We start from the raw sequence: 18,595 nt of genomic DNA on the forward strand, positions 1-18,595 counted from the left end.
GATAGGAGAGGGGGCAGCTGTTCCGGGTGCCGTCGCCCTGAAGCTCTGAGCCGCGTTCCCCGAGGCCGCGTGATGGGGGCTCCCTCACCACTGACGGCAGCCTCCGTCTTAGTGCACACCTGCTACATGCCCAAGGCCCCGCACTTCCCCAACATCCAGGCTTCACAACCGCCTTTGAGGTCCTAGCATCATCCCGTCTCACAGAGGGACTGACGTGTCCTTCCTAAGGCCACACAGGTAATAAGGCAGAAAGAAGCAGGCTTTGAACACAGTCCACACCCCAAGTTCCCAACGTCCTGCCACACGTGGAGCCTCTCTCGGCACAGGACCCTGCGTTTAGAATGGAGTGTTCTCTGCATTGTCCCCCCAGCCGTGCTCTTTCCTGGGACCCCCACTTTGAGCAGAAGAGTGGCCCGGGACGAGGACTGAGTTCCCACCACTCCAGCCTCCAACCCAAGGCCCTCACCCAACTGGAGGGTGGTTGAAAGGAGAAAAGCTTTGTGCACCTCCAAGTGCATCAGGAGAGAAGAGGCTGGGGCGGGGGGCAGGGGGCACTGGCCCAGGGATGGGCCCTGCCCTTTCCTTTCCCAAGGCCCCAGTTCTTCCCACACAACCACGAGGACCAGCAGGCCGAGGGCTGAGAAGCAGCTTTCCCCAGCTGGCTGGCCAGGCTTCCTGGGGATCAGGACTCATTCCCTTACCCATATCGCAGGCTGAGACATTACACGAACATACTTAAAAATAAACAGGACTCGTTTTTTATTAAAACAGGAGAACTGTGGAACCAGAAAGGAGGGTGGGGGCCTGGGGTCCCCTGAACCTATCCTTCTGCTCCCAGCCTGAGGGCCAGCGGCTCAGAGCACTCTCAAGGGGAGGAGGGCATGAGTGGTCAGTCCCAGGGGTGGCCGTGGCTCCCTCGGGATCAGTAGGATCCTGAGGAAGTGTGTTTCCCTCCTACAGGACGGGCGTCTGGATACGTCTTTCTTCACCCCAGACTGCACCCACCCAAGTCAGAAATTCCACTCCCAGCTCTCCAGAGCCCTCTGGGTCAATATGGTAAAATAAGGGGGTGTCCCTGGTTCCCTGGGGTTCCAGTCTAGGGCACCAGCCCCTCCCTGTCCCTACAGAATGGGGCCTTGTGCTTGGCCTCCCTCTGCAAGCGAGACGTAGAGGGGCGGTAGTTGGCAGAGCTGTAGAACTCTGTAGAATTGAAAATCTGGAGTCCATTAGGATTTCACTCGGTGACGTTCAACTACCCCCTCTCCTCTAGATTTTGAACTGTGATGAGCAATCTCTCTTCAGGAATGCAAGGCAGAAACCTCACTTTATTCAACATTTCTATGTGTCAGCAGCTGCGCTAAGCAGTTCAAGTCATATTACCTCATTGAAGCCTCGCAACAGCCCTGCAAGGGGGAACTGTGATGATGAGTTTAGAAGGATGCTGAATCCTCAAGAAGCTGAGAGAATGCCCAGTATCCCATGGTTGGCAATGGTGGAGCCAGGAGTGGCAGCCAAACCCCTAAAATCAAGTTCTGAGCTCTCCCCACTGCAGTAAGCTGCCAGGGAATGCTCACTTCGGTGGAAACAAACTAGTACACCCGAGCCTTTCTTTCCTTCCCCGGCAGCTTCAACCACTCGGAAGGAAAACGGACACCCTGGACCTGACAGCAGACCTACCCCTCTCCTGTCCCACTCAGGTGATAAGGGGGGCTGGGGGCTCCTCTCCACAGACCCAGAGCTCAGACCTTGCCCTGCTCACTCCGTCCTCCACCAAAGCTGCTCGCTACCCTTCTTGCCCCTTGCCTGGGGGCAGCTCTCTGCGCTGGTGGTGGGGGACGTGGGCTTCAGGGGATGGAAGGAGCTTGATGAGTATGCGGAAGGGAGAAGAGGGCGCAGAGCAGTTATTTCTTTGGGAATGGGAGAGGCGGCTGGGAGAGGCCCGCGCCGAGGGACAGGGTCAGGAGGAGAGGCGGATTCTTGAGAAGGGGAATCAAGAGACCAGAAGAAGGCCCAGGAGGCTAATTTTCTCAGCAGAGTTTGGGGCAGATGGGAAGTCTGACCGCAGGTTGGAGGAACCAACGGGGAGCCAGCCGGGCTGAGCTGTGGCGAGAGATCGCAGAGCTGTGGGGGATTTTCCAGCGGGGTTAGAGACAAAGGGGAGAGCAGCACAGGCGAGAGCCCTAGAGGAGGGAGGAGTTGCAGAACAGAGAGACTGGCCTGGTGAGAGCTGGGACGAGGACACAGCTCGGGGCTCCTTTTAAGGAGGAACATGTGAGTGGTTGTTAAACTTGATTTCAGGCTGAGCGTTGGGGCAGATTTATGTTTCCATAGCCTTTAGTTTCCTTTCAAGGCCCCATCTTATGTTTTTAAACCAAATAAGGTCAAGCCCAGAGAGCCCTCAACAACAACAAAAGCAGAAGGGCCTGCCCCCATCCGGAAAGCGCGTCTCCCTCCTGGGGAGGCTGCGTGACCCTCTCCCACCTCCCGGCTGAGCAGAGGCCCGGGGAGGAGAGCTGCAGCTCCCCGTGTGTCCGCTGCGGCTCCGGAGACAGTGGGTGCCCCTGCCCTGCCCTGTGCTCCTTGCCCTCCTCGCCCCAGTCTTGGGGTGTACCATCAGCCTCATCAGGGGAGCAGGAGTAGTGGAAGAAGGACGGGGAGGTGCAGGAAGGTGGTGGAAGCTGAGGGCTCCGCTGCCAGGCCTGGCGCTTAGAGCAGGAACTCGGACAGGGCCCCTCGGATCCACATGGTCAGATGCCGGCCACAGGGTGGGGCAAGGCCTTTCCATTGAAACCTTTTCATCGCTGGATGATGACATATCCTGGGGGAGGCAGGGGAAACTCGATAGTGGGGGTGTCTGGGGACTCAGAGGAGTCTCTATAGCATAGAGAAATGTTTCAGTATTTTAACCACCTATATGGCCATACTGAATATCAGCCATGGGAGACCCTCTCCAAACTGCTGACTCTCCTTCCATCAAATAGGAGAAGTAATAATCCATATCATGGAGCCATGGTTTGTGCTCTCTCCCAACAAACATTTATGAAGTTTCGGGCTGGAGCCTCAGCACGGGGTCAGGGCGAGCCCTGTCACTCCAGGCCTCAGGAAAGCAGGGAGCTCCGAAAGGTGACACTCCCCCAGCATCTCAAGCTGCAATGGGGCTGAGTTCCTCCCTTCTGGACAGAGCCACTGGTGAGCAGAGGAGAGCAAACCCAGCCTCCTGGTGAGCGGAGGAGAGCAAACCCAGCCTCCTGGAAGTGGTGGCAGCCAGCCCCGGAGAAGCGGTTACTGGGCAACCCTGGAGCCTGCTCCCAAAGGGTCCATCTGTTGGCCAGCCTGGCCACGCTCCGCTGGTCCCATCTGCTCCCTTCCCCTGTGCCCGGGAGCTCTAGAAAAGCCCCTCAGCATCTCGGTGTGAGCTGAGAAGGGCCAGGCAGCATGTATTTTGGTCCTAGCTGTGTCTAAACATAGATGCAACAGGCAGGACCCAGTGGGAGAGGAGACTGGAGTGAACGCAAAGAGCTGAGTTTTCCCTACCTCCTTGTCTCCTCCCCCAACCCTGGTCAAACTGCAAGTTCCTTCTGCTGGGGCCGTTTAACATCACCCCAGGGATGTCTGTGGCCCTCTGAAGTTGGACAAATGACTTTACAGCCAACTTTTGATCAGCTGCACGCGGTCTGTGATTGTCCTTTCCCCTGCCTTAACGACCTCGGCCCACTCCTCCCGTAGCCCGGGCCATGCACACACACACACACACACACACACACACACACACACACACTGCAGCTCCTAAGGCTGTGAAGACACCGTGGGATGATCTGCCTGGTCCCTCTTCAGCTCCTGTTCTTCTTGACCTCTCTGAAGCATTGTCCAAGTTCACCCGCTTCTCCTTGAAATTCTCTCCTTCCTGGACGGTGTGGCCACTAAACCACCTTGCGGGTCTCTTTTCCTGGTTGCCACCCTTTCTTGCCTCATTTAATGACCTTCCTTGTTCCTACCGATCTCTAAAATGTGGATGTTCTGCAATTTTAACGTCTCAGCCTCTCTTCTCTCCCTCCACATCGCCCCCTCACTCTGAGATTTGTCCACATGACCTCTCAATCCGATCTGTGCCTTCATTTCTTACTTCTTTCCCAAACTCCAACTGTGTTTCCAGTGCTTAAAAGATGTTTCCACTTGGATGCCCTCTACAGTGTAAGGTTAAGCAAAAGGTAAACCAAACGTCTGAGAGAAAAAGAGAAGTTGGAAATAATCCCCCATGGTATTCCATCCAATTTTATATTATGAGAAAAAGCAGATGTTGGTTGGATTCCCTTCCACTCACTGTACTGTTTGACAGTGTTTCTATTTTGAGTTACTTTGGGGAACACCGTTATCCTTCCAATACTTAGGGCCTCTGAATCTCCTGCCCTGCCCTGACCCCACCGTCATCTCAACCTCACCAAGCATTCATTCGAAACACTCTTTTTCGAACCAAGCAGGAACTAAATAGGAACTCAGTATTTGTCTTCCCCAGCTCTCTGCTCCTCGGGACTCCTCTATTTTTGTCACAGTCATTGTCCTCACAGCGCTTTGGGCAGGACCCTGTGGTCACCCAGATAGGATTCTTTGTAATGCCCTTTCCATTCCCACTGCCACATCCTGTTCATATCCTCTCCACCTTGTGTGTTAAAGGTGACCTAGCCCTGCCTTCCCAGCATGAAGCAACAGAGAATTAGATGACATAGAGGAGTGCAGCGGGAGCGTTGGTGCTCTAATGACCAAGCTGTCACTCGGTCCCCGAGTTCTCCCCCCATGCCCTCCCCGGCGGCCCCACAGCGGGCTCCCTGTGAGCTCAGCCCGCCCTCGGGGCAGCACTTCTCACACTTCCAAGCGGCTACCCACGCACGGGTTGTGCCACCAACATGGAAGGTCCCGAACCAGCAGGTTCTTAAGGGAATGGAATCGGAAAAGACCAGAGGCCGTTCTCTGTCCCCACCCCACGCCACCAGCAGCCTCCTCTGCACAGCTACCCATGTCCCCTGCGGGCCTCTCCCTTTCAAATGTGGCCCTGGGAAGCTGGTGCCCAGGCCTGACGTGCACCACAGAACAGAAGAAAATCACCATCCTTCAGCGTGGAACTTGACTCCTCTAACACAGCTGAGATTCCCAGTAGCCACTGACTCATGTTGCTGACTCACGTCAGGTGGTTGTTCAGGCTCTACCCGGACACGGGACACCCCTGCCCCCCAAGGCACGCCACAGCTCTTGGCACAGCTGTAGCCACTAGGATGTTTCCTTGTAATGGCATCCAAGCTGCTTCGAGTCTGGTTTACTGACACAAACCTAGCCCTCGAGAGCAGGGAAGACTGACACGAATCCCCCTTCCAGGCAGCCTGCTTCACTCCAGGCCCTAAACCACTCTGACTCACCCAGCACCACAGGTCACGGGTCAGGAGGAACCAGCCCCGGGCACCCTGTTCCGCCTCTTGACCATTGGCCTGTTCTCACTGTCCCGGCCCAGGCCCCTCCCCACTGTGTTCCCAAGGGCCCTTTGGCTCTGTCGCCCCTCCCGGGCCCTTTCCCCAACCCTTGGCTCTTAGGACCAAATGGACTCTCCGGTTTGATTCTGGGCACTCCCAGGAAGGCAGAGTTTGTCTTTGCCCTCTGGTTCTTCCTGTGCTGGTCACTCTAGGCAATCGCTGCACCAGTTCCAGCCCCCAGCCCTTAAGCCCAGAACAATGACCAACACGCTCCCCTTTGAGGGCCCTATGTCCCCAGACCTTGCAGCCTTTCCTCAGCAATTAAGATTCTTACTGGACACTATTCTTTGGTGCTTCACTGTCTCCTAGCTTCTCCAGTCTATCCAGCTATCTGCCCGACTAGTTGAGGTCTTTTTGTATCTTCCCCTTCTCCTAGCAGTGAGTACTGTGCTGTGAACACTTGGGATGCTCAAGAAACGTTGGTCAGTTATTCAAAGGTGCTCCCAGATCACCTCATCTGGTGGTGAATGCTCACGGGGTGCTAAATAACATTAGCCTGAGATCATCCTAATTAGCCAAGCAGGCAGGCCCCTGAGCCCTCTTCTGCCTTGCACCGATGCAGATGGTGCATGGGGCACTTCCTTGGCCCTGAGTGCACCTCTCTGAAAGGATGTTCAGGTAGGAAGCCAAGAGACGTGTCTGGTGTCCCAGGGAGCCAGGGTCTGTGCTGGTGGCTGAGGCCTTTGTGTGTGTAAACTTTGTCCTCCAAGGTGACAGCTGAGTCCCTCTCCCTCCTCCTTTTTTTCTGACCAGCGGGGCCTTCTGTTGGCCTGACCCCAGTGTAAGAAATGGAAACAGGCAAGGGGCCTGTGAGGTTGGGTTCCGGCCCCTGCACAGTGCTCACTGCTTGGTCTCTAACCCAGAACAGGTCCATCTGCACCCTGGGCCTCAGGTGCTCTCACCTGTAAAATGGGGGCATTCAGGGGCTGCAGAGTCAGATGCCGACAGGGCTGGGCAGGAACAAGGGGTGTGAACGGGGTCAGATAGGAGACAAGAGGAAGTGGTTAGGCCAGAACAAGAGAGTCCGCCCTCCGAAAGCATTTGAATTCTTTCTTCTTCATTTTTAAACACCACAGTTGGTCAAAAGAACAGAAACCAAAGCAAAACATCTCCTGGCTGGATTCAGCCTGGGCAGTCAGTTTTCAAATCCTGGAATTGATCTCTAAGTATCCCTTCTCCAGCATTCCGGTTCTTCCTTCTTATTCCATTTTATCCCCAGATTTTTGGGCTGTGGCCCTTCTAACCCCATAAACACATTTTGCGAGTGTGTGCAGCCCTGTGCCATTTTGGCATTTCCTGACCTGAGTCTTATAAACTCGCTCTTGCTGTGCTATTAGTTTCACATTTTCTCATTAGCTTGCTTTCCCCTGTTTCTCCTTCCGTTTTTGACTAAAAAATCACCTGGAACTGGATGGACTCAGATTCTTGACTGGGCTTGTGTGAAAAACTGATTGTGAAACAGATAGGTGAGTAGGAAATAAAGAGGATGTTTCATGAGAAAAATGACCAAATATATGAAGTCGACTTGAAGGGAATAAAACACTCACTTCAAAGGAAGCAAAAAGAAAGAAATAGCAGATGTTGAAGTTTACTGACAATCATGACATTTTTGGAAAAGAGAAAAATGGTGAAATGTGAATCCCTTGGCCAGAGAAATTACAAAGGAGAGAAAATGGTAAATTTGGAGGATTAGGGAGTTGTTCGATTGCTAGGGCAAAAACAAAAGCACGGACCCGAACTGAACACTTTTTAGGGCTTTTATTGTGCAGCCCCAGCCAAAGCTGTTATGTAAAATCCTCTAGGGAATGAATGAGATCGTGTTTATATAGTATTTCTGTTTAAATGCAGAAGAATCATGTTGAATTGACAGGCTCCTTAGCGCTTAGTGTTCCTAAGCAGTCTTAGATGCTGTCAGATAAACTCTCCCTGTGGTTTCTTTTCTCTCTTAGAATGAGCCCTTCCTGAGGACCTTCCGAAACAGTAACTACACGTACCCCACCAAGCCGGCCATTGAGGTAACCCCCTCCCCACTCCCTTCTCTGAGGGACAAACCATTCCCACCTGCGGGTGACCCGGGCCTGGTGCTGGTCCCAGAGAGTTAGCTCAGGCAGAGCCCTACCTTTCTGACATGTGGTGGTTGGGATGCACAAACCACGGGGCCCCCAAATTGTCCTAATATATTCACAAGTGCTTACCTGACATCAGCAACCAACCAGAGGAAATGCCCATGGATCAGTTTTCGTTGACTTTTGCAATCATGTGCTCACAGACATGGTTTCTGAGTAGGCACCTCAGCCTTTCGAAAGGGGTTGAGGAAACAGCAAGGCGTGATGCACCATCGAATTCCTGGAAGGTGGAAGCCACACAGGAAGGAGCCTCAATTCCAGGAGCTGGGCCCAACGGGAAGCCGTCGCATCTCCAGATGGGCCCCCGGGGCTTCTTTGGTTCAAGTCCATGCTTCTGTCTCTGGGGAACCCCAAAGGATTCAGGGTCCATGGTTCCAGGGGCTGTAGGGGACTCTTGACTACTCTAAAGATGCCCCGGAGGGTCCTGGCCCACCCCAGGCCTTGCAGGGACGGCCTGGTCCACATCAGCTCTGTGGGTCACTGGAGAGTTTCTCGCCACCAGCCTCAGCTGAGCCCCTGTGGTCAGATTCAGAGGGGGAGTTAGAGAAGTATCAGACATGGCCCTGCTCTCTAGGAGCTGGGAGTCACTGCACAACTACTTTCAGAGCACCTGCTGTATGCCAGGCACTGTTCCAGGGGATGGAGCAGTAAACCAGACAGACGGGTCCCAGTCTTTGGGGAACTTACAAAGTGGGGGGTGCGCTGAGGGAGGGGGGCATCTAATAAATAGCTAAACAGAAGAAGTAACAAATTCAGATGAGTCATGCAGGCCAGACCTCTTGGAGGAGGTAAGATTTGAGCAGCGACATGCATGACATAAAGGTGCTGGCTGGCTGTGGGGCCAGAGGGCAGAGGCCCAGGCAGAAGGGTCAGGGAGCACAGAGGCACAGAGCAGCCTTTGAAAAAGAGAAAGAAGGTCAGAGTGGCTGGAGCATGGGAATGAGGTAGAGAGTAGGGGAGATGAGGTCAGAGGGGTGGGCAGGGGCCAGAGCACGCTGAGCCTGAATCTCTCAATTAGAAGGTTGGCTTTCAGATGAGTGAAGAGAGGTGGGAAACCACTGGAGGCTTTAGAAGGGGGTGACATGTTCTAGATCACATTTTTGAAAGCTCACCCTGAGTGCTATGTGGTAAATGGATTATAGAGCAGCAGGAGTGAATGAGGAAAGACCTGTTAGAATCCAGCGGAAGAGTTGAAACCAACTCATGGGCAGCTGTTGAAGAGCTGATCGATGCCAACCTCTGGAGTACAAGCAATAACAGGTGCTCAGTGAGGGGAGATCGAGAGATACACAGATATGGTGAGAAAGGAAGTGGGACAGGAGCTGAGACCACAGAAATAGAGAATGTTAATGGATGGGACGAAGCAGGAAGGGACCACCCTGAGTTTAGATACAGAGGCAGGAAAATGTCCTGGCTTTGGGGGCAATGGGAGAGGCTAGAAGGCCAATTGCCTAAGGGAGCAGACGGTGGATATTGGGAAGTGGGATGGGAGAGCGGCAGATGATGAAGGATGGGAGAGGAGCAGGTGATCAAGGGCCTCAAAACCCGACAGAGGAGCCCTGACCTGTAGGCACTGGGGAGTCACAGGTTCTTTTTTTTTTTTTTTTAATTAAATTCAGTTTTATTGAAATACATTCACACACCGTACAATCATCCTTGGTATACAATCCACAGTAGGATAACATAGTTATGCATTCATCACCACAATATATCTCTGAACATTTTCCTTACGTCAGAAAGAACCAGAACAAGAATAAAAAATAAAAGTGAAAAAAGAACACCCAAATCATCCCCCCATCCCACCCCATTTGTCCTTTAGTTTTTATCCCCATTCCTCCACTCATCCATACACTAGATAGAGGGGGTGTGATCCACAAGGTCTTCACAATCACACTGTCACCCCTTGTAATCTACATTATTATATAATTGTCTTCAGGAGTCCAGACTGCTGGGTTGGAGTTTGGTAGTTTCAGGTATTTACTTCTAGCTATTCCAATACATTAAAACCTAAGAGGTGTTATCTATATAGTGCATAAGAATGTCCACCAGAGTGACCTCTCGACTCCATTTGAAATCTCTCAGCCACTGAAACTATTTTGTCTCATTTTGCATCCCCCTTTTGGTCAAGAAGATACTCTCAGTCCCATGATGCTGGGTCCACATTCATCCCCGGGAGTCATGTTCTGCATTGCCAGGGAGTTTTACACCCCTGGGAGTCGGGTCCCACGTAGAGGGGAGGGAGTCACAGGTTCTTATGCAGTAACTGGAATGTCAGGATGAAAAGCAGGTTTGTGTAAACTGGGCTAGTAGCAGTGTGCAGGAGGGCTGGTGGGAGAAAAGCTGCACGGCTGGGGTTATGCCTTCATCCAGCTTCTCTGGACTCCCTCAGGCTCACATTAGCCCAACGGAGGCTTGTCCCAGGTAAACCGGTGACCCAATCTATTACACGTGAAAAGGCAGGTGTGTCCTGTCAATCATACATGTATTCATTTACTGACAATTGTTTATTGGCTGCCTAAATGGAGCAGGCGCTGTGCAAAGTGCTGGGTAGACAGTGGTGAGCAGAGGGGTCTGGGCCTGCCCTCTTGGATCTTACAGTCTCATGTTTCTGCTTCTGCTTCCAGAAGTTAAAAAGCCAGGCCTAGGAGGGAATTTTTTTTTTAATACCTCGCTAGACCTTGCACAGACAGGCAACATCTACATTACCTGGAGCTTGTTAGAAATGCAGAGTCCTGGGCAGTACCCAGACCTCCTGAATCAGAATCAGAAATTCAACAAGATCCACGGGGGTGGGTGGGGGTGGGGGTGGGGTGGGGGTCCTCTGTTACTTGTGTTCCCTTGTGATCGATGAGGATGAATGTGCTCAAGTTCCAACCTGTATGTGTGAATCTACAGGGAAAGTGATTGCCGCTTGCTCACCAACTATCTGAGATATTTCTAAAGTGCTTCTGGCTGGATAACTTTTTTTTTAAATTGCATTTTTTCTTGGGCATTTGTCATTTGCACCAAAGCCCGTTCTTGATTTCAGTAGTGCTCCAAACAAAAGGAACCCAGCAGTGTGATTAAGTGAGAAATCCCTTGGAGTAAACTGAAGCACATTGTAATAAGCAAATTATATTTAAAAGAAGCAGCATTCTTGGTCCCTTGTGCTGTGGATGTTTTAACAAAGCTTATCTTAAGTATCAATTGACTCAAAGGCCACTGGCAATCAGACACCTGGAGAATAAAGCAGTCAACACCTGTCCGTCAGGTCCACCTGGGGACGTGTAAATATTTGGGACTTCAGAGAAGTGGCTCTCTCTCCCTCCAGCTGTCCGCAGTAGCCATTTCTGTGCCCTGGGCTTTCCCTGCCCCTGCACCTGGAGAATGTGCTCAGTATTCCACAGACTCGGGAACTTGGCTAAGGGTATCCAGAGTGGCAGGCATTCATTTATGCACATGTGAAGAAGAGGTAGTTCTTAAATATGCAAAAAAAAAAAAAGAACATGTGTATAGAAAAGATACGCAGAAACCAGGAGATTTGCAACTATAAAAATTTCACGTAATTTTCCTAAAAAATATTTTAAGATTGTTTAGACCCTAGCATGGTAATTAGTGTCAAGTAGTTTAATGATAAACACCACCAAAACCCACATTCAAATCCTGTGTTCCTTGGGAGACCACCTGGAGCTTACCTCACCCTTTGCTCCCCTGCTTTGGGGTGGCGAGTGCAGGTAACTGGGATGGGAAAGGCTGTGAGTGTGTGTGTGTGTGTGTGTGCGCGCGTGTGTGCATTGTAAGTTGTCCATAGGAGTCAACTACACCCAATCCTCCTTTCTAGTTTCCCTCAGTCCCCCTACAGCAAAGAGCTCTTACCCACACAGGATCCCCTACCGTGGTATATTTCTAGACTCCTTTAAATTTCCTTAGATAGTTCATCCTGGGCGGAAGCTAATCTCCCTGCACCCTGAGCGTTGACCATGGTTCTCTTCTTGATTTAGAACTGGGGCAGTGACTTCCTGTGCACGGAGCAGAGCCCTTCTGACGGCGCGCCCACCTCGGGTGAGTGGAAACCTCCCCACCCCTTTCAGTGCAGGGCCTTGCATGTCAGGGTGGATGGAAAGCCCTACAGGCACACCCTGGAGCCTGGGCTGCTGAGAGCAAATACCCTGCAATGGTTGGGTTTAAACAGTGGGAATTTATTTGCTCACAATTTTGAGATTAAGAGAACGTCCAAATCAAGGTGATGCTTTCTCCCCAAAGACTGCAGCCTTCTGGGGCTACTGGCGACCCTTGGTCTTTAGCTTGTCACGTGGCAAGACCCGTGGCGGTGTCTCCTGCTCTCGCCCATCTCTTCCAGGTGCCACTGATGTTCAGCTTCTTTCTGCTCCCTCTGCGGCTTTCTCTCTGAGTTTCATTCTGCTTATAAAGGACTCCAGTCATAGGGTTAAGACCCATCCCGGGCCACACCTTAACTAAAGAAACCTCATCAAAAGGTCCTACTTACACTGGGTTCACACCCACAGGAATGGGTTAGGTTAAAGAGCATGTTTTTCCGGGGTGCATAGCTCCAAGCCATCACTCTAGGCAGTGAACACCTGCATCCCGCAGCCTGCAGCCACGGCTGAGCTCCTGCGCAAGGGGCCCAGGGCTTATCGCCAAAGCACACTTCTGGTGCCCATGTTGTCCCAAGGGCAGCCCCTCCAGCCTCCCTGCCAGTGAGGTAGGTATGGCCAGGGACTGGAGTCCTAACTGCCTATACTACATCATCTCTGCCCCTGGAACTTTCCCAGACCACCCCAGTGTGAACTGGGCTCCTCTCAGGATGGAAAATAGGCATCAAGCCGCTACCTTCAGTGCTTTGGTTGTTCTGAATGAATGAAGAGGCAAATTTGCTAAAGCCTTAGATGAGAAATAAGTGGCATGGGGACCCGTGGGATAGAGCAGAGTCACAGACTTCGGTAAAGTTTATACTTGAAGAGGAGACAATGCCCACCCCGCAACAACAACTTTCTCCTGGCCTGTCTCCCCTAGTTCACAAGCTCCGACCAGCAGACATCAAAGTAGTGGCCGCCCTGGGTGACTCTTTGACTGTGAGTACTGAGTCGTGGGCCAGGGATGGGTCCCTCTTCTGCAGCGCTGGCTGGGCACTCAGCATTTAGCCATTTATTGAGAGCCTACCTGCATGAGGCACCACTGAGGCTCTACCAGCCAACTGAGAAGGCCCTGACCCCCCTTCCAAGGTCCAGCTCAAACCCCCCTCTTCCGCGAGGCCTGCCCCCCTCCCCAGGTGGAGGCCATCCCACCTTCCCTGCTGTTCCCAGGCATCCCATGTGGGCGTTGGGGCACTTGTCCTGGTCCACCTGCCTTGATCTGGGACTGCGTCTCCATCTGCCCAGGCTCATAGGGTGGGAGGACTTGTCCACACTCTGCCTGACACCCCCTGCCCCCCATTTAAGGATGCGTGCTTTGGGGCAGAGGTAGCTCAATTCCTGGCACATTGCCTGACCTCAGAAAAAGATCTGAACTAGCCAAAACTATTTAGCCACTGCTGTGCGCAAGACAAACTGCTAGCGATTCAGAGGGAAAAGAACTAGGAGACACAGTTATAGCCTTCCAGAAATGTGTCTAGTTGGAAAAACAAGAAACTTACACAGACGGAGGTACATAATCGCATGGGGGACATGCAGGGCTTTTAGAATAGGGTCAAACAAACAAGTCCCCCACGTGTGCGAATGTGGAGAAAGCTGTGGAAGGGTGCACACCAGGCTGCGGGCCGCCGCTTAGCTCTGGCCAGGCGGGCATGTGTTTACGGGGCGAGGGGGACCTAGAAGCAGTGGCCAGGTGATTAAGGTGGGGGGAGTCACTAGTTAAAAAAAATCTTCGTATGGCTTTACCAGTTATGGCGAGTATATGTTGCTTTTGTAAATTTTGAAGAGGAATTTCTTCCCTTTTTTTTCAAGCTAGAGATTCAGAGAAAGCTTTCTAGAGGAGAAAGGAACTGGTGAGGGTCTTAGGAATAGATTAGAGATTTAAGGGGCTGGAAGGAGGGAGTTCAGCATTGCAGGGAGGGTGGGGGGGAGTAGAGGCAGGCCTGCCCAAGGCCATCCTGTTTCAGAAACAGTGGGCAGCTCCAGGTGCTCAGAGCAGAAGATTTGGGGACCAGGAATGAAAGAGCAAACCAGGGGAAGAAAAGAGGAAACCAGATTACAGAGAGAACAGAACGTTGTTGAGGGTTTGACCTTGAATTTGTAGATAAGGGAGACCCCCTGCAGGGTCTGAGTGGGGGAGGCGTGAAAAGGGAGGGCACTGGGTGGGAGGAGAACAGGACCCCAAGACCAGGCCAGGAAAGAGTCCTGGGCCTTCCCCACGGCGAGGAGGTGAGGCCTGGAGCAGAAACCCAGCGAAGGGATGAGACGGGAGGGATGGGTGCTGGAGGGGTTGGGAAGGGAACTCAGCAGGACTGGGTTACTGGCTGCAGGTGGGGAGAGGGGAGAAGAATGTGTGGAGATGACCGAGGACAGCCTGGGTCTGGCAGCCTGGGGAAGGGTCAGTGCGTTTTCAGAAAAGCAAGTCCAGCTCGCGTCTGCTGCCCAGGGCAAGTGGGGGCCCTTTCCAGCACCCTCAGCCGGCACCCGGGCCCAGCACCGGCCTGGAACATTCTCTGTGCCTTTCACAGGCAGCCGTGGGAGCCCGACTAAGCAACTCCAGCGACCTCCTGACATCCTGGAGGGGACTGTCCTGGAGGTGAGGGCATTTTTTTTTTAATTCAGTTTTATTGAAATATATTCACATACCATACAATCATCCGTGGTATACAATCAATTGTTCACAGTACGATCATATAGTCATGCATTCATCACCACAATCTATTTCTGAACATTTTCCTTACAACAGAAAGAATCAGAATAAGAATAAAAAAGAAAAAGAAAAAAAGAACACTCAAACCATCCCCCCCATCCCACCCTATTTGTCATTTAGTTTCTGTCCCCACTTTTCTACCCATTCATCCACACACTAGACAAAGGAAGTGTGGTTCACAAGGCCTTCATAATCACACTGTCACCCCTTGTAATCTACATTATTATATAATTGTCTTCAGGAGTCCAGACTGCTGGGTTGGAGTTTGGTAGTTTCAGGTATTTACTTCTAGCTATTCCAATACATTAAAGCCTAAGACATGTTATCTATATAGTGCATAAGAATGTCCACCAAAGTGACCTCTAGACTCCACTTGAAATCTCTCAGCCACTGAAAGTATTTTGTCTCATTTTGCATCCCCCTTTTGGTCAAGAAGATACTCTCAGTCCTGTGATGCCGGGTCCAGATTCATCCCCGGGAGTCATATTCTGCGTTGCCAGGGAGATTTGCACCCCTGGGAGTTGAGTCCCACATAGGGGGGAGGGCAGCGAGTTCACCTGCCGAGGTGGCTTAGCTAAAGAGAAAGGGCCACAGCTAAGCAACAAAGAGGTACTCAGGTGGAGACTCTTAGGCACAATTATTTGCAAGTTTAGCCCAGGTGATGGGCATTCTTGACTCATTCCCTAGAGACGATGCTCCCCCAAAGAAGCATGTGCTGTGGTTCCCCTCTTCACTCCTCTGGAGAGGGGGGCAGGTCCCCATGGGCCCAGGGTTAGGTTTGTCCAAAGGGCAGGGGACATGCCATGCCAGGGGCAAAACCTCCAGTTCTGATTCATAAATAGGACGACTTTTGGGGCGGCAGGTTGGGGTGATTTTAACAAGGGTGCTCTCTCTTCCTCAGCATTGGAGGGGACGGGGCCTTGGAGACCCACACCACACTGCCCAGTAAGTAGCACCACTACTGAGCATCATCACCATAGCCCAGGCAACCCCTGGCTGAAGCCAGGGTCCTGCCCTGGAGGAAGGGAGAGGAAGGTTCTCTGCAGGGAGGGAAGTCAGCCAGCCCTAGAAGACCCAGAACCCTTCTGCTCCACACCAGCACCCCAATTCCCCACACCCACCCTAGTTCCCACGGGCCTCCTGCTGCCTCTCAGCTGTGTTCTCCACCTCTTCCCTCTTTAAAGACATTCTGAAGAAGTTCAACCCTCACCTCCGTGGGTTCTCCACTGGCACCCGGGAGGAGACAGCGGGACTGAATGTGGCCGTGGAAGGGGCCAGAGCTCGGTGAGGAGCCGCCGGCTGGGGCCAGACCCAGAGATCAGGGTGGGAAACAGGAGGCGGCGAGAGGGCTCGTGGCTGGGAGGTATCCAGAGGGGAGCACTTTCTGTGCTGAACCCTCAGCATGTGTCACCCCGTGTGGTCCTCACACCTTTCCAGGTGAGCTCTATTATAATCACCCTAAGGCTCAGGGTGTTTCCGGATCGGCCCAAGGCCGCCCAGCACATTCATCAGAGCAGCCAGGATCTGACCAGGGCCCCCCACCCCCAATCCCAGAGCCCTTGCTCTAGCCACTGTGCATCTAGGGGCACTTGCCAGGAAGCCCCCCTGGCCAGGACCCAGGGTGTCGGTGTCATCTCCGGGACCGCAGGACCCAGCAGGCAGGGCCACTCACACCAGGAGAGCTCAGGGCACAGCAGTGACCCGGTGGACATCCGCCCTCCCACACCTCGGGACTCCCAAGTCTTTGATGCTGAAAAAGCTGTAATTTGAAACCAGGTTGCTGGGTGTTAGGCCTCCAAAGAAGCACAGTGGTTGTTTGTTTTTACTGGGATTTCTGTTGTCGACAATTACAGATCGTTAACGCTGTAATGCCTGACGGAGTTCACTGATTTTCCTTATGGAGCCTGCTGGGTTCTGCTTTGTAAAAGGTTTGCTGCGCTCTCATCACCAGGGAAACGGCCCTGGCTTGACTCACGCGGTTTCCCGCGAGCATTCCTTTCAACCGCGGCAACGTGGGCCCCACAGTTTGAGTCTCTGAGCCACAGGAAGCAATGGCAGTTCCTCAACATCATGTGCAGGAAGAATTTATTTTTCTGCAAAAAACAAGGCTTCACGGAGCCATTATCTCAACATATGATCACTATGATTATTATCATTAATTGTTCTGATGCAGCCCAGGCTTCATTAGCCAGGGATTGATTCCTTAATCTGTTCACATTCAAGCCCTTTCCCCCTCTCTCGTTTCACTTCTCTCACTGCCTTTTCTATTTTACTGCTCCTCAACATTTCCACCAAGATGGAGTCAGCGTTGGTGGAAGTAGCTGAAACAGGCAGCTTCTTAGTGCTTCTCGGGTCCCGTGTTAGGGGAAAGGAGAGTGAAGCCATTGATTTAAGTCATCAGGTTGGAGAACTGTTCTATGACTTTCCCCTCCCAACACTCTGTCCTTCATTAGCATGAATAACACTAATGAATTCTCACCCAAAGAGAAACATAAACACCATAGCTGAGCAACTGAGGCAAGGGCCTCTGTGCCCACATCCCAGCTCCAAGACTTGCTGGCCCCGTGACCTTGTGCAAGTCACATAGAGTCTCTGGGTCTTGGTTTCCTCATCTAGAAATGGGGGTGATAATAGTACCTACCTCTCAGGATTGTCAGAAGGATTAACTGAAATGAAATAATTTATAATGAATTAAATGAAATAATCCTTGGAAAGCCCTTGGTACAGTACATGGTACGTAGTAAGCATGCAAAAACAAAGTTTGTCATAATTAGGATATTTTGTTTCAATTTATTCAACATCTCACTTTCCCAGATCAATCAGTGAGCAAGAATTCCTTGAACACCTGCCAAAGGACTGAGCCCTGTGGTGGTTGCTGAAAGGTACAAAGAATCGAAAGGCGAGCTCCTTGCCTACAGAGAGCCTGCAGTCTAGTTCAGGAGACTAGACAAATAGGGGATCATTTTTGGGAAAGTCAATGTCCTGTGTAGTAATACTGCAGACCAAAATAATTTGGTATTTAGTCATTGAGGACAATTAAGAGAACAGAAAAATGTAAGGTGTGAACTGGGCAGTTGAAATATGATGCAGGCCTGGAAGAAACCCCAGAAATCATCTAGTTCAACCTCTTCACTTAAAAGATGGAAAAACTGATCCCGAGCAGGACTTGGTAACTTGTGCGAGTTCCCACAGTGAGTCGGAGGCAGGGCTGGCAGGGGAACCTGGCTTCCCTGATCCCCAGTCCAGGGGTCTTTCCACCAGAAGGGAAAAAGGAAATGGAGGAGACAGGGGTGAAGGAGCCCGTAGAGAAGGGCTCACAGGGAGTTGGGGCTTGGTCTGAGCCTGAAGGAAGAAAGGAGGAAGTGGGCATCCCTAACTTCCTCCCGGCCCCATAAAGGCTCATCACCCGTGCAGTCCCTTAATCCTAACTCGAAGCTATTAAAAGGTTGTGGGCACTTCTGTGGTCACTGCAACCAGGACAGGCTTTCTTTGTACCTTTCCGATGCACCTAGTAATAGCAGTAGTGGGTGGGATACAATTGGAAATGTGCACATTTTTCTTAATCAGAAACAAGGACAGAATGGTACCACGTGGGCTGGCTCCCTGCCCGGCTCACCACGGGCATGCAGATTTAAAACTGCCATCCTCCCCAGTGGCTGCTTGCATGACTTCCCCTGGGGAATCCCCTTTGCTGACATAATTTCTCATATACGTATCTTTAAAAAAAAACTACCCAGCTCTGTTGAGGTATACTTGACATGCACTAAACTGCATATATTAAAAGAGCCCAATTTGATACGTTTTGATATATGTGAACACCTGTGAAAGCATCATCATGATCAAGATAATAAACCTCTCCATCACCCCCAATAGCTTCCTCGTGCCCCTTTGTACTCTCTCCCTCCCACCCCTCCTTGTCCCTGCCTCAGGCAACCACTGATCTTTCCATCACTTTAGTTTGCGTTTTCTAAAATTTTATATAAACGGAATCATAGAATATGTGCTCTTTTTTTTTCTGTCCTGCCTTTTTTGGCCCAGCAAAATTATTTGGAGATTCTCCATGTTGTTGCATTTATGAGTAGTTCATTCCTTTTCGTTGCTGAGAGGTTT

General features: G+C 51.6%; 1 protein-coding gene across 1 annotated transcript in view; it reads left to right on the plus strand.

Moving 5' to 3' along the window:
• Positions 1–18,595, plus strand: part of PLB1 (phospholipase B1) — a 136,398-nt gene that overhangs the window by 98,270 nt on the left and 19,533 nt on the right. Inside the window, exons 42-49 of the mRNA XM_037813022.1 lie at positions 961–1,056; positions 1,626–1,697; positions 7,469–7,534; positions 11,626–11,686; positions 12,659–12,717; positions 14,304–14,371; positions 15,387–15,430; positions 15,670–15,769. Coding sequence (XP_037668950.1) covers positions 961–1,056; positions 1,626–1,697; positions 7,469–7,534; positions 11,626–11,686; positions 12,659–12,717; positions 14,304–14,371; positions 15,387–15,430; positions 15,670–15,769 — 566 coding nt within the window. The remainder of the gene's footprint in view (positions 1–960; positions 1,057–1,625; positions 1,698–7,468; positions 7,535–11,625; positions 11,687–12,658; positions 12,718–14,303; positions 14,372–15,386; positions 15,431–15,669; positions 15,770–18,595) is intronic.

The sequence above is a fragment of the Choloepus didactylus genome, chromosome 20, assembly GCF_015220235.1.
Source record: "Choloepus didactylus isolate mChoDid1 chromosome 20, mChoDid1.pri, whole genome shotgun sequence".
NCBI lineage: Eukaryota > Metazoa > Chordata > Mammalia > Pilosa > Megalonychidae > Choloepus > Choloepus didactylus.